The sequence below is a fragment of the Gobio gobio genome (genome assembly GCF_949357685.1).
Source record: "Gobio gobio genome assembly, chromosome: 8".
NCBI classification, from domain to species: Eukaryota; Metazoa; Chordata; class Actinopteri; order Cypriniformes; family Gobionidae; genus Gobio; species Gobio gobio.
Window position 1 is genome coordinate 40,102,087 of NC_137114.1, and position 17,187 is coordinate 40,119,273.

General features: G+C 36.3%; 1 protein-coding gene across 1 annotated transcript in view; it reads right to left on the reverse strand.

The window, feature by feature from the left end:
• The window catches only part of tyw1 (tRNA-yW synthesizing protein 1 homolog), a 77,829-nt gene that overhangs the window by 35,087 nt on the left and 25,555 nt on the right, over positions 1–17,187 (reverse strand). Inside the window, exons 9-12 of the mRNA XM_079824458.1 lie at positions 12,886–12,938; positions 12,627–12,745; positions 9,598–9,707; positions 2,942–3,119 (exon numbers count right to left, since the gene is read on the reverse strand). Of these exons, the coding sequence (XP_079680584.1) occupies positions 2,942–3,119; positions 9,598–9,707; positions 12,627–12,745; positions 12,886–12,938 (460 nt within the window). The remainder of the gene's footprint in view (positions 1–2,941; positions 3,120–9,597; positions 9,708–12,626; positions 12,746–12,885; positions 12,939–17,187) is intronic.

The following is a 17,187-nucleotide window of genomic DNA, read 5'->3' on the forward strand; positions in this document are numbered from 1 at the left end:
GCTATATATGTAAACCTAGAACACCTGTTGCCATGATGTTTAGAATGACTTTTCGTGAGAGGAAAAAATTACATTTTAGTTGCATAACATCGGTAAACGAAAACCCCATCATTTCACAATGATCATTTCAACTTTAATAAAACTTCTAAACGCAGATAAGAGTGATTGATGCCTTTTAAATGATTGATAATAGCCAGTGGAGAGCAGTGTCAGTGATGCCAAATGCTAATACTGTATGTGGAAAATATTCTGGCAGACAGTGTTTCCATTACAGATTTGCGCAAAACTTTTGCAGTATTTTCTAAAAGCCTTCACCCATTGTGCCATTTAAGGTGAGATTTTCAACTGTTTGCACATTAAACACCCCGTCAAACTTCTTTCTTCCACTTCTGTAAAACTGGTCTTGCACCACAATATTAAGGTGATCTGATTCAAGTCCTCTCCTACTCTGCCTAATTATTAAAAGTTCCCAAGTTCAGACTGCTCTCCATTTTCAAAACCTAATTAAAACTCTTCCGTTTACTCAGGATTATTGAAATGTTTATGCATTCTAACTCTATATTATGACTGCAATTATTTTATCTTGTTTGGGCCTATTCTTATTTCTCCAGCATTTTTTTTGTCTATTTTATCTTTTTGGTAACACTTTCCAATAAGGTTGTAATAGTTAACATTAGTTAATGCATTAGTTAACATGAACCAACTATGAACAACATCTCTGTTCAGCATTAGTTAATCTTTGTTAACGTTAGTTAATAAAAATCCAGCTGTTCATGGTTTGTTCATGTTAGTTCACAGTGCATTAACTAATGTTAGTAAGATTTTAATAATGCATTAGTAAATGTCGGAATTAACATTAACAAAGATAAATAAATAGTTCATTATTAGTTCATGTTAACTAATGTAGTTAACTAATGTTAACTAATGAACCTTGTTGTAAAGTGTTGTTACCACAGTAGTTAAAAATGAACTAACAATGAAAAATACTCCCAAAGCATTTATTAGTTTTAGTTATTATTCATTTTAACATTTACTAATACATTATATGAAGAGATAAAACTTTTGATTTTAATAATTTAATGGACATGAGCTAACATGAACAAACAATGAATAGTTGTATTTACATTAACTAACATTAACAAATGTTAATAAATACTGTAACAAGTATATAGTTCAGTGTTAGGTAATGTTAGTTAAAGGTGCACTATGTAACTTTTCCGTCCGCTAGAGGTCGCCTGTTTAAAACAAAAGGCGTAGTTTGATGACGCCACATTTGAGCGCAGAATCTTGGGACATGTGGTCTTCACCTCACAGCCGGTGGAAAAATATCGGGATAGGACTCGGGCAGAAATCATGTTCATGGATGCGATTATTAACGTTACTGTAGTATGAAGCAGAGCAGGACCGAGTGTTGTGGGAGCTGAGCAAGGCCACTGGAGCGATTGTTAATAAGAAGAGCGGCAGGACTTTTATTATGAAACAGTCGCAAGCGCCACTTCCGGTTTTCCGGTCATGAGTATGAGGTAACGCAGCTCTATCATATTAGATACATCTGAGTGTGTTGAAAGTTATGTTATGACGTTACTCTGTGCGTTCGCTCTGTGGCTGCTATGACACTTGTTGCACACTGCAGTAAGAGTAAAGCGTTTCTGCTAAATTTCGGAAACCGAGGGTAACGCAGACATGACGCCATCGACAGGCGACTCCCTCACACATCCTGATTTGTTGGTTAAAATAGCAATTTCTCACGATTTACAAATAGTTGGAAACATTTGGGATATTGGAAGTACCCAACTGAACAAAATATATAACACTGGCCTAGTGGTTTTTGGATATTTTACTGAAAATGTTTTACATAGTGCACCTTTAATGCATTAATGTTAACTACTGAGATCTTATAGTTTTATCTTTTTGTCACATGGTTTACCCCTTTGTTGTATTTTTACTTTCAGTTTTAGTTGTTCAGTGTCATGCATTGTGATACTAAACTCTTTAAAGTCAAATACAAGCTCTTGAAATATAAAACCAACCAAAGGCATTAGATAAGTATCAGTATTGTTTTGAGTTGTTAGAGGCTTGTGTCGATGTACCATTTCATCCTTTCCTCCAGAAACGAACACAATACAAAATTAGCATATTAATATGAGTAAAGCAGCAAGTCTAGGATCTCATTATAATGCCATTTGAGAAATAATTTGAGAGGGAAGGCTCAATGCTGAGGCCCTGAGTGAATATAATTTTTTTTGCTTCTGTTGGTTTGTTTATCATTCAGAAAAGGCCTGCCTCAGCAGAGCAGCGTGACGAAGCTTGCAGCTACGAGATAAACAACAACGATTGACAAGTGTTTCTCACTTCTTCAGCACACTGCCAACACAACATTCCAGCAGCTGAGGTGATGTGCCCTCACCCTCAGATAACCTGCCTGATCTGTGAGAGGATTCAGCGTGCAGCAGTCGGAAGAATGAAGTGAGGATGTATTTTGCATTAAGCTGGGGAGCAGAAAGAGAGATAGCTAATAGCTTTTTGGCTGCTCCTTCTAGTGGAATTGGAGGAGCTGGGAGTCAAAGAAACTGAGATTTGCAATTCAGGGCCTGATTATGGCTTATCAGTCCTGTTACAGACCGAGTGGGACTTCAAAGACTGAGGGAAAAACTTGAGGAAAAGCTGGAGGATGTTCAGCAGTTACAACTACCGCAGATATACAGAGAACAAATGCATACAAAAACAGGTTGTGTCTTTAGTCACCGGATCAGAATCCTGAATGATATACGACAAGACATATAACAAGTTAGCTCCCACAATCAGGGTCATAACCATCATAGACATTGAGGGGAATGTGTCCCCACAATATTAAGATTAGTGGTTGAATGATATGGGTTTTTCAGAAGCCGATTCTGCATTTAATCTCCAAGATCATGAATATATGGTTATTAACTCCCACCTGATCTCCTCAGGGAACTGGGCATTGGTGACCAAGAAGCTGGATATGTTCTGTTGGTGAAGCAGTCGAAGAAAGGAGTTGATCTCAGGATACATGATGGGTTCGCCCACCAGAGACAGAGCACAGTGCTTCACTGTGAGGCCCTCTTCAAAACGCTCGGGACGCACGCCTGGAACTCCTGTCATGAGATAGAATACCACAAAGTTACAATTTAGAGTGGTCCGATTGCTTAGTAAAGCTAAAGTGTTTAATTTCTTTGCAACAAAGAGTATTGCAAATATAAGTTTTCCAAACACTTCTCAAATATGCCATTGGCGATTCAAGCAGATAACCCCACCCCTAACAAAAATGTCAGGCTGAGGTGGGTTTCCCATACTGCTAACATTGTTGGAGAAATTATCGTTAGTCAAATCGGTTTCCAGAAACCATTGTAACTTGATCACAACAGGTCATTCTTTCAGATTATGTCGGTAAAACAATATCAAACTGTGGTTAATTATGTCACATAGGTGATGGAGTAATAACTTCTAATTCGGTTCAAGATCAAATTAATGTCAGATTATTGCTGTAAATAAACAAAGAATGTGAGGGATACATTATTTTTGTGCTCCACTGTTTTGCTTTATTTCTAGATCCAATGTTTGTCAATGGTACTGGGGCACATTCACACATGTGCACTATTCAAACAAGGCCCTTTCATTCCCCTAACAGACTAAAAGATGAGATTAAATTTGTATATATACGGAATGACAAATGAGTGTACTGCATGTTAGCTTGCTTATTTTGCTCAAAAGCATGATTTATTTAAGCCCAGGGGGCATTCCATAAAGCAGGTTATGCCACATACCCGGGTAAGTTTACAGATAACTTTCTGGCTACGCAATTAGCCATAGCAATTTTCTACCTCAACATTACCTGCTCCAGACCAGGTTATGCTCTAGAGTTACTTTACTTCAGAGGAATGTAGCACATGCGGGGGAAGCCGGAGGGGGGTGAAATCTTTTTTAATTTGAAGATCAAGTAAATTCTTAATTTGTCTTCTGGGAAACGTGTAAGTATCTTCTGTCGCTTCCGAAGGGCAGTACTAAATGAAAAAAATATGATATTTAAACAAAAATGTACACATCTTCATCCTGTTCAAATTGATGTTTTTCTGAAGAATGTTGTGCAGTTTAACTGCTCAGGACAAGCAAGAGACTCATGAACAACCATCACAAAGCAAAAAAAATAGCCGTGGATCATCCAGGTAACAACACACAGTATTAAAAATAAATCAAGGGTGTGTAAAATGTTGAACTGGGTTATTTTTATAAATTCAGCTTTTTTGTGTCTTGTGGACTACATGTAAACATCTTATGTAAAATATCTTATTCAGGACCATACTAAATAAAAACAACATGCATTTTGAATGATCCCTCTTATTTTGTTAAAATAATTAACTTTTAGCAAATTCTGTAAGGTGTATGTAAACGAGTGAGCGAGTGAATATACCCAGAGTAAGCAAGGTTTGTGTTAATCATCCGAGAGTGTATCACATTTATATGTATAGCGCTTTTTAGGGTATCTGTGATGTTAAGTTAACATTGCTTTCTGGAATACTATGCACAGGCTGAGAGACGTAGTTCCAACCACAGAAATTTTATGTTGTTTGCGAATGTTTTTTTGGAACGATGCTTTCATGAAATCACAGAATTGTTGAACTATATTGGTAACATTGAAACTTGTTTTCTATGAAACACACTCTAGGTTGAGTACCTCAAATGGCAAAGTTTTTAAAGCACCACTGAGTCACAGTGTTTACCCTTTTGTGCAAATTCAACCGATCAATAAATAGCTTAAAAGTGGTCTCTGCAAATTAAAATGGGAGAAATTTTGAAAAACTTCATAAAACTTTACTTTATTAAATTCTAATACCAAAGAGAGGGAGAAAATTGGTCATAAATTCAATATAGTTTGATGAAACATTTTACTAAAATAATAAAAATGTACCTATGGGGAAGAAAAAAAGACAACAAAAAACTGGACAGAGGACTCCATGCAAACTCGATTATCAATCTTGCCAAGAAAATGCTTAAACTGTATTCTAATCAGACTGAGAATCTAAGTTCTAGTAGCCAAACATTTGCCTCTCTCTTTCTTGATCACTGAGGAGTCTGGCTCCATTTTTGGTGCTCTGTACCCTCGGCACAGCTTCCTGGCCTTTCATCCGCTCTTTCTGTTCAGTTGCTAGTGCGTTTGTTTACTCAGCCCTGGGTCATCATGGCTTACTTCTGCTACAAGCAGCTGTGATGTCACTGCTAAATGTCAACTGTGCCACCAAGTCTGAGAGGACGCTGAGACCAAGACGAGGATGCGGAGGTGGTGCAACACACACAAACTTGCACACACACATCTGGCACTAACTCAGACACTCCATCAAGAGCCTCAATTTCTCTGGCTCAGATGCATCAAAAGTGCTAATCTTTAGACCAAAAAAATATGTGCTTTATCAAAACATTCCCTGTCTATTTCTCGAAACTCAAAAGGAAAAGAAGTTGCTAGACAGGAACATTATTAGATTTCTGAAAAATAATTCAACCAGATCAGTAGGCCATGAGCAATGTTCATTTCACAAAAATACAAAAGTTTGACATCTGTACCCAAAGCAGATGATCAAAGACAAATGCCTTAAGTTTCAAGAAGCAGAAACCTTGATTTACGAATGATAACATCGAATCAAACTGACTCTGGGACTGTGCCACTCCACCTAATAACATTCCCAGCAGATATCATCAGAAAACTCCCTCTCTTAGCTCCAGATCTGTTTTGTAGACATCTACGCTAGACATCTCTGATTAATTTTTCAGACTACTGCAGACAAAGGGAAAAAATGGTCTCCAAATCACCCCATATTCTGGAGTATGAAGGCAGTGAGGTAAAACAAAACCAGTGATGTTGAGGGAGTCGCTTCAAACGCTAAGAAAGAACAAAAGGATTTAGTTCCCATCTAAAGGTTCTTGAAAACCCATCTGGTGTGCCCCCTCAATCCTAAAAAAAGTCTGATCCAGATGTCCACCAAAGCACTGAGATGGAAGTTGAACTCTGGAACTGGCAGTGAAATCACAACTCATTATGAGTTGACGTCACCTGATTGTGGAGATGAGGAATGAGAGACAGGAATGCGTTACGTCCCGACGGGAGGAGGAAATTAGCTGGCATTAGAAAGTTTTATGACACAGTATTGGTATGTCATTGCAAAAATAGCCTTAAGAGTGGAGGACATCATTTTCTACAAAGAATTTGCCATCAAAACAGAGATGATTTCCATTGGCAGTAACATTTGAAAAGCAGCACGATTTATTCCACTATTTCATTTACTAATAGACCCTTTTCACAGACTGTGAGGACTCGTTTTAACGGTCATCAATATCGTAAATCCTGGAACGTTTTTTGTATTTTCATTTTATATATATATATATACACACACACACACACACACACACACACACACACACACACACACACACACACACACACACACACACACACACACACACACACACACAGATAACACTAATACTTTGTATTTTATTACTTTGCATCAAATTACAAAAAACAAGTTAGCGCTGCTGTGAGGGTGTTTCTAATACAGCGTCTATGGGAGTGATGGTACAAATTTACATCTTTCTCTCTTTTGAATGCCGTTATCAATCTCACTCAATTTTTTCCCTCTTCTTGAAAGTTGTGAAATCACTATTGTGGTGTGGTCTTTTGCTATTTGAGCAAATGGGCGCACAAACAAAGAATTAATGTATTCTCTCATTCAGAGCTATAATATTTAACCCAACTATGACAACTTGCTTCCGTAGCCTGATGGCAAAGACTGAAAGACTCAGGAGGAGTTTCTTCCCCCAGGCCATCAGACTCCTGAACTCAGTCACGTGACTTCACTTCACCCCGCACACGCATAAACATCCAGTTTAAACATTAACATCCATATACTGCCATTGCACTGCACTTTACGTTCCTATTGTTACTGTGTAACAACCTGTAATAAACCTTGCACATTATACTTCTTTATATATACATATATATATATTTTATGTTAACCACTTATTTTTAAGTCTACAGTTTATCTCACTTATCATATCCACATATTTTTTATATTTTTATTTTATCTTATTTCCATTTTTATCTTTACTTGATTTATTTATAATCCTACTTATGTTAATACTTTTTATTCTAATTTTATTCTATTTCTATCTTAATTTCTTGTAACTGTTATTTGCACTGTCCATGGAGCGGACCTGTTTACATTTCACTGCCAGTTGTATATTGTGTATATAACTGTGTATGTGACAAATAAAACTCTTGAATCTTGAATCTTGAATCTTGAACTTGCGCTCTGAGAAACACGGAAATTTGCCATTTAGCTGATGTTTTTATCCAAATAAATTTACAATCAGTCAGGGTTTGGGAATTTGCTCAATTTCAAAACTACAGTTACATGAATTTCTTACCGTTTAAATTCAAATGACAATTCTGCACTCTGTTTGCGACCTCAACTGAAGCTCAGAAAAATGTAAGTTACGGAAGGTCTTATGATCTGGATGTGTGAAGTCACAAAACCAACTGAAATAAAGAGAGTATGCATATATATGATTATATTCTAAAATTACATGTATAATTAAGGAAAGGATTTGCAAAATGTTCTAAACTCATAATGAAGATGCATATTCTGGCATATGAAGGCAATTCAATGATAGCCAATGCCGATTTAGCTTCCGCTATGGTATTTGATCAAGGTCAAAAAACATGTACTAACATGAAATACCACAATCACAGGCATTCCTATCCAGATAGAATTAGATTTCTCAGAGGATGAAAGTTGGAATGAAAACACTAGATCATTGTTTTTACCAAGGTTGTTTGATTCAAATGTTATCAAAATCACAACACGCATCTGTGAAACAAATTTTCCATAGGAAATCCAAATAGGGCTAAAGAATTTTTCACTTTACAAACCAAAACAAAACTGAGTCCATGTCCCCTAAATACTAAATACTGTATTGGGAATTATCTGCAACACAAGCAAATGAAAGCTCTCAACTGTTGCTTTACAAAAAAAGTCTCAGCAAAACGCCCTTTCCATCTGATCTCGGCCTGTCAAACCAATCCAGCCACAAACCCAGTCTCCTTAATGCTGCTGAAAGCTGATGGATCTACTACTGATCTGATGCAGCAGATGGTGAAGAAAGTGACAGGGTGCAAATGAATAAATTAGACCCAGTCGAACTGCACTTAGAGCCTGTCCTGTTACCGCCTTCTGCAAACCGTAGTGACAGCTAAATATACCCCAGTGTCTGTTGGACAATCTCTGAATCTGGGAGGGTTTTCAGAGTGTAAAGACGTCAACATAGTGTTATGTCACACAATGTTTGAATAGCTTCCAACTGGATACGCGCCTCTGAGGAAAAGGATTTAAATAAAACAAAACGTTATTTCTGTACAAGTGTAACAGTGTAAAGGCCTATTAACAGCAGGTGTACATTTTCTGCACAACAGTATACGTTCCAGAAACACCAAAAACTAACACAGACCAAAATATTTCACATCGGATTTGGTGCACAGACAACTTAAGCCATTTATTTGCATCAAACTTGCACAAAAGCTATTATATGGTTTTAAAAATAAAATGTTAATGTAATGAAAAAAAAAGTAATAAGTAATACATGAAAATTAATTAATAGTAAAAAAGTAATAACCTTTCAGGCCATGACGCATTCATATTCAAAACATACTGGAGCAAAAATATTAGGGGGAGGGGAAAACCCCAAAAACCTTTAAAAATATATATATATATATATTTTTTTTTTTTTCAAAGTTACATAAATGTGGGTAATACTTGGGGAACCAAAACCAATTATTAAAACAATAGGAAAAGAAAATGTATTGTACATTTTTATTTTACAATACCTTTTACAAAACCTTTTATGTAAAATTTTGTTTATTTTACAAAACCTTATTGCAACTTTACAGGTTATAAGGTTTCATTTGATAACATCAGTTAACTACATTAGTTAACATGAACATAATATTTAAATGAGCATTTATTAATCTTAGGTAATGTTAATTCCTACATTTACTAATAAATTATTAAAATCAAAGGTTGTAGCTGTTAACATTAGTTAATGCACTGTGAACTAGCATGAACAAACAATGAAGAGCTGTATTTTTATTAACTAACATTAACAAAGATTGATAGATGCTGTAAAAAAAGATATATTGCTCATTATTAGTTCATGTTCAGGTAATGCATTAACTAATGTTAACAACTGAGACTTAATTGTAAAGTGTTATCAGTTATTTTTGTACAATTACAATGTGAAGGCCTATTTACATCATGCCTTAATATTCCGCTCAGGTTTTTTGACATTTCACTTGTACGGCAAAACTAAACACGGACCAGAAAATTCACATCGAATTTGGTGCAAAACAACTATTGTCATTTATTTACATCAAACTTGGTGTGAGGTTGGTTGCAATTGAAAATAATGGACAATGTTTTTTTTTTTTTATTATAATGAAATGGCCTTTTAATCCTCCGTTGTTTGTTTAAAGGCAGCAGGAGAGGTTAGCTGAAGGTAACAGACAGTGGAGCTCCGGGGAGCCATTACCTCTGAATTGCCGAATCATGTTCCTGTGGTTCTCCATGGCCTCCTGAATGATCTTCTCGGCCGGGTCCATTTTCCAGCGCCACTCTGTGCCCACCGGGTTGGTGTGGTGTCTGTTCAGAGAGAATGAGAGAGGACAGCTCCTGTCAGCACGGCACAGTCACAGCATTACACGCCCTGGACCGCGATCTCATTCCCCTGAGAACAACACCTGCACCCCCACTGCCTGCAAATTAGCATCCTGTGACCCTTTCAACAGCTCTCACATCACATAAAAGGGCATAAATGCCAGGCAATGTGGCTTTACTTCCTTCCCCTGCCATAAATAGCAACAGGAGATGTGAAAACGCTGGATGTGACGCCATATCCCTTCACTTCACCAGGGGTAGAGCCAAATCCTATTATGAGGATGTGCAAAACTACATTTTTAAAATTGACAAGTCAGTGGGTTGTCTGAACAACTAGTCTACAAGCAGGTTGTTTTTTCCGCTTACGTTTTTAGTTGCAAGCTTATATGGTTATAGTAAATAAATAATTTCAATAAATGCTATCATGAGGGTATGCAAGGCATGTTTCTAAAAATGTCTCTAAAAATCCATGACTCATAGATCAATAAATAAAAACTAAACATGTAAAATATAACATAATTAGGCCACGGTGACACATTCATATCCAAAATTTGTGAAAACACTATGTAAACAATGAGAATTTTTTTAAATCTATTATAAAATCAAATTTAAAAAATTGTGGGTACCAAATGTGGGAACCAAAACATGTCTGAGTAAAAATAAAACTTAAAATAAATATTAATTTAAATTAAATACATTTTATTTATATTATAATAATACCATAATAATACGGAAAAAAGAAAAGAATAAAAAAAACTACCATTAATAGTATTAAATATTACCATTAGTATGAATTAATACCAAGAACGAAACACACTGATGATGTCTAAGACAAATAAATACCTATTCCTGGTCTAGCAGAATTAACAATAAACAGGCTAGATCTTTTTGCCCTCTTGCCTTTATCAAGATGAGCTCCTGGGCTGAAGAGCCAATGTTTGAGATGGCTTTAAGAGCTTTCCCTCTAATGCCTTTGCTCAGTTTCAGGCGACACCACCTAAATTATCCAACCCGTCCATATGAAGAGGCCTCTTCAAACTCATAAATTTCGAGTGCCACTTTTAACCAAATTACTCCTCTTATGCGAAGTTCAATATTTCCATCACATTCCATGAAAGCGGAGGACTAAACGACTTTTGCATTTAAAACTTCTTCAGCACATTTATTTGCATTATGTCATTAACTGTGTGGCATTTGAGGATGCTCACAGCATGTGGCAACGAAACGGATGAAAAATTTGATTAGCGCAACGCTCTGAGTCACAGCGGCACAACACAAAACACAACCCACGATGCCAACAACTAGATCCGATACACCGCTCATACACAAGGGCATAAAAATAGATTTCACTGACAATCTCAAGATGACGATTTTTCTTCATAATGCCCCATAACGCCTCAAAATCAGCTGATTCAATGAGAAAAATGGATGGGAAATGACAGATTTACTCAACAGCAGGATCAAAGTCTCTAAGACACCCTCAATCTGTTGCGTTAATCTGACAGCGCAGCTCAAACTACAGACACAGAAGTTGGGTTTTGTGCATTGGAGACTGTCCCAGTATGTCCTGCCCCAGAGCTGTAGGACAGACACAGTGTCCTGTTAGTTTATCGGTGGATGTTTGTGTCACACTCAGTCTTTAAATCAAGTCCATCTTGCAGCTTTAAGCTGTGCTGTACTGAAGGCCACTAAGGGTCACACACAGTGGAAATCATCCCATATACACTCTTCAGAGGAGGTGCGCTGATGCTCTTTGAAAGCTCCCCCCTCCCTCCGACATAAAGCCTCACAGCCAATGACAGGAATATCGAATACTACCTTCTTTTCACAAGTGTCACTATGAATCAGCAGTGCATCTACGTTGCACTTACAATTCATTCAGATGGACATCATAGCTGTTTGCTCAGGCATCTCGCATAATACAGGTTGATATTTTGAATTACAGTTTGAAAAGTATGACTTTTTAACCTTTAACCCATTGTTTAGTCCCACTTTATATTAGGTCTCAAACTACTTGCAACAAAAAAGTACTTGTTAGTTACAATGTACTTTGTGTTTTGCAATACAACAAGAACACTTGTTGTATTGCAACACTATTTTAAAGGTGTCCTTGTTACAGTGTAATAATATATTTAAGCGAGTAATATTAATTAACATGCACTTAATATAGGGTTAGTGTTTTGGTTCAGGGTTAGTTGCATGTAATTATGCATAATTATGGTAAGTACATGTAACATATGTAACAAGGATACTGTAATATAAAGTGTTACCTAACACTTTTGCTGCTATATGAATAATGCTAGGGACAGGTTTGGTGGTATGGGTAGGTTTAAAGTAATAGTTCACCCACATTTTTTTTTAATTCTGTCATTTACTCACCATTAAGTTGTTCCAAACCTGTATAAGTTTGTGTGTTCTGCTGAACACAAAGAAAGATAATATGAAGAATAACTATGGAAGTCAATAGGGCCCATTAACTGTTTGGTTACCGACGTTCTCCAAAAGATCTTTTGTGTTCATCAGAACGAAGAAATTCATACAGGTTTAGGGTGAGTAAAGGATGACAGAAGTTTTGGGTGAACGATCCCTTTAAGGGTGAGTTATGGTGTAAGGGAAGGGTTAACAGTGTAATTATAAAAGCTATAATTACATACAGGTGCAATGTAAAAACATGTATTTACACAATAAGTGCATTGTATCAAATGGTTAATTTAAATTTTATTATTACACTGTAGCTGAAGTGGATATTTTTGTTATATAAAAATACAATATTTGGTGGAGTTGCGCACAAAATATTTAATACTTAGGAGTTATTTGAAACCCTAAATATGAGCAATAATAGATACATTTTTTCAGTATTAATTTATTTTTATATATATAGTAATGGAAAAAACCTTCACCTACCTCCAGCAGAAAACACATTTGTTGGCACAGGCCAGACTCGGCGTGGTCTCCATACATCGATGCGATTCAATCCCGTAGAAGGTGTGTTTATAGCAGCCGCCTCTCCCTCTCAGCATTGACTAACACACAAAAAAAAGGGCAACATTTGTTTCATTTATACAAAGAAAAAACTGTTCCTGCCTGGAAAGATTGTGCTGCTTTAAAAGAGACACTTGCTAAAGAGTCTTGACAAAAAAATCAATAGGAGAAAACAACCTACCTTAGTCCAACGACACAGTTTCACCCCAGAGTGACTTCCTATTAGTTTATACCCTGGAAACAAGGCATGTAGACATTAACAAGTTTTCTTAGAACTGATTAAGCTAAATAACCTTAATAAGAGACCAAAAAAAAACATCCTACCCTGCCTTTAAGCAAAGAAATCAAAAACACTTGTTGAAAAATGCTTAGTATTTTTATTTTAACCAATTAGTCACCAACATGTTTGAGTTTAGAGTTTGGAAATTTCATTAATATGGTTTGCCTATTGTCAGGAACAATTAATCAATTATTGCTACCAATTAATGATCATTATACTTTTTCTAAATGTTTTTGTTTTTAATATATACATTTATATATTTGTATTTATTTTTGATGTCATGGTCAAAAACAGATAAATTACAGATACTTTCTATCCTAATCTAAAGTAAATAGTTTATGAATTAAGGCATCACGGTGTTATAATGCACAATATGAAAGATATATTTTCATTGTATACTGTTTGAATTAGAAAAAAAGTGCTCATGATAATAGAGGAGGGACCTCTGGGATGCTGGTTAGGTCCTGAAAACATCTTATTTATAGGTTATATCTCTTTCTATTAATCAAAAAATCCATTAAAAAAAACGTATCAACATATCAGGCTTTCCTCAATATTAAGCAGCACAATTGTTTTCAACATCGATACCAATAAGAAATGTTTCTTGAGCAGCAAATCAGCATATTAGAATGATTTCTGAGGGAGTGACACTGAAGACTGGAGTAATGATGCTGATAATTCAACTTTGCCATCACAGTAATAAATTACATTTTAAATTGTTTAAAAATATATCTTTTTTTTTTACCATGTTCAAACTAAACGTTTGAAAACATCAACACTATTTTAATTCACAAAATTAGTACAGTAGCTTAAAACGGCAGTATTTAACATCCTTAGTAGGGCTGGGCAAAAAAATTGATTTTTCGATTAATCGTTTTTTAAAATGTGGTTGATTCAAAATCGATTCTCAAGGCCAAGAATCTATTTTTTTCCCCCGGGGGTTTCCAGTCGATCCTGCCCGGTATTGCATATATGCTTGTCGATAAGATAAAATCGAATGGCAATCGCATCTAAGGAAGGCACGCAAATAACAGAGATAGTGACCAAATATAATTCATCATCGGGGGCACGAATCACAGCACAGACGCCCCTGGAGGAAAAAGCCTCCATAAAAACGGACAGAGTCTGAATGACGGTGGGCTAAATCGCAAGAAATGCTTGTCCTTTACTGAAAATTGCTGAAAATCATCGAATATTCTTTTTATGTTTTAGAATAAGTATCAAAATATCCATAAAAACAAAATTGTATTGTATTTAACAGGTTAGGTTTGTGGTTTGTGGCTCTTAATTTTGTTTTAATTACCCACTTGTAAACTCACGTTCACTGTTCTTTTTTATAAATATAGTAGGCTATTTTAATTAAATCTATATTCATTGAGTTGAATCGAAATTGAATCGAGAATCGGAATCTAATCGATTTGAGAGCTTGCGAATCGAAATCGAATCGGAACATCTAAATCGATACCCAGCCCTAATCTTTAGCATCAGAGATGATATAGAAGGCAATGAAAAAGGGTGCATTTATAATGTACACCCTGTACTAGCACAAAACGTTCCATTTTACAGTTTGCTCAGGATCTTAAACATCTAGCAGGAGAAATGCCGGAAATTTTCCAACAAAGCTCCTCAATACATAAGCAGTCTGGAAGGCCAAATATGCTTAAGCCTGCACATTTCCAGTTAAGCACTTGAAGTCTGCCCATTTCTAAGGTCCAATGCCTCGTTCTCCCACAACTGCGCTGCGTCCCCTTGAGGAATCCGACTCGATTTAGACTTTAATCCACATGTAAGGGCCATCACTGGGGAAACCATCACTCCCTATAGCAGTCTTAATAAAACGCAGAATATAAAGGCATCGCTCTGTGCTGAAAGGGCTGTTAGAGTTCACATCACAGCTAGTCTGCCAAGTGGTTTTTGGGAGAGCTTTAGTTCTCCTCCAACAGGAACTGCATTGATAGTTCACCCAAACTTTGTTTTAAATGTCATCATTTGTGATGCATACAGACCTAGATAAGTTCACTATTCACTGAACATCATTATATTTGTCTCAAGATCAACAAGGACTAGTTTTTGTCCTTTTTGTGGGTTAATAAATTACCATCCACTTTTGTTGTATACAGAAAAAAAAATCTTTTGTATTTGATGAAAGAAGAAAATGTGGTTGGGGGCGAGTAAACAATGTCAATTTTCATTTTTGGTGAATTCTTCTCTTTTTCACAATTTCTGTCTACGTGCAGAAAGGAGTGCAAATGGTTAGAAGAACCGAAGGAAAGAAGCTCCATAATAATGATTCCAATCTTGAGTCTCTCTCCCATGTTCATTAGCTAAACTCCACATCAAACACATGTTCTTGTCTTTTATGTCTGCAAATAGCTCGCTGGGGCTGAGGATGTAGGAGAGGCGCTCGCTCGTGTCTCTCTCTCTCTCTCTCTCTCTCTCTCTCTCTCTGAAGAACTGCATCTGTTTGGATAGAGCCGGGATCAGAGAGCAGGTTTGGTTTCAGCTATGAAGGCTCTATATTTGGGCAGCCGAAAGTCGAGACATGCTGAATCTTCACATAATGAGGATTCATGTGCATAGAAACTGAAGCACTTGACACATCAGTGAGCCTTAAAAACTGAGTTCACAACCAGGTGAGATAGCTAAAAAAAATGATTATTCTTCGAGATTTCCAGCCTTTTGATCAGATTTGATATACAAATCCCAGTATTTATAATGATGTAGTTGAAATAGTTTAAAAAGCATGCATTTTTTTTATTATATTTACTATATTATTTGAGCCAACAGGCAATTATATGTAAAATACTAAAAGTACTTCTCTCTAAATCAATACAACAATTATTATATCTTACATAGATGCACCAATATATGACTCATGAATAACCAGTGATATTTATTAGTTATTTATTTTTAACAAGAAATTAATAAAAATTTTAAATACCACAATAGATGTCTATAAACAGTTATTTTAGTTTTTAAAGTTTTACAAAAATGCATCGTTTCGCTTCAGAAGGCCTTTATTAAACCCCTGGAGTCGTGTGGATCACTTTTATGATGGATGGATGCACTTTTTGGGGCTTCAAAATCTCTATTCTCTATTCACTGCCATTATAAAGCTTGGAAGAGCCAGGACATTAGTTCATATATCCCCGATTGCACTTGTCTCAAAGAAGAAAGTCAAAAACACATAGGATGTCTTGAGGGTGAGTAAATCATGGGGTAATTTTCATTTTTGGGTGAACTATCCCTTTAAGGGTTCATTATCTACAACAGCAACAGCCTAAAACAATGACTTAACAGCTTTTTGGCTAAATGGATAAAGCTATTTATGCCACCAGCACAATTGTTTTAGAGGCAAATGACCTATACATTTTGATGAAGAAAAACATTTTACCATGCTGAGCAACACCTACAACAAATCCAATTCAAATTTGGGGATACTGACTACCTAACTGACAATATATCCATAAAAGGAATTATGTTTGTTCTAAATAAGTTTAATATATCAAGGTTAACCAGACATAGTCTCCTTTTTCTTGTACTTAAAGGGTTACTTCAGCGATTAGCATTAAGCTTTGGATCAGTAGAAACCCGGTAGTATATTCAAATTATGGTACTTTCCCCCCTCATATCCCCATGAGATGAGAGAATTATCCATTTTATTTCTGGAAAAAAATCCTCAGATGACGCAAAATGACGATATTTGTGTCATTGGGTCAAATGCACACGGCCGCTCGGCTCGGGCATTAATAATGGAGCGGTGCGAAGCAAAGTGAGTGTTTCAACTTTTCAATGAATTCCTATGAAAGTTAAGCTTCTATAGGCATGACCTGAAAACGCGCCAGACTAGACACGCGCTGTGAATGAATGCCGCGCTTACCTCAGCTCTTCGCTCTCCTGCTGTGTTTGCGCCGTGACTTTCGTTCAGCTCACTCACACTTTATTGAAAAGACACGTTCAGTTTTTAATTGTAGTGTTTATTCTCTAACTGACCTAAATTATTTGATTACTATGAAAATCAAAACCACAGTGGGGCGGTGTCATGGTGGCAAGTGATAACCAGTAGCCGCCGTGGTTTTGGGAGAGTTGCCTCGTTGAGCAGCGAAGCAAGTGCATTCTGGGAGTTATTGTCTTTCAGCCACATGAGACAAAAATACATTTTCTGTCTTTTCTCAGTCTAGAAGGCACCAAATTCAAAACTAA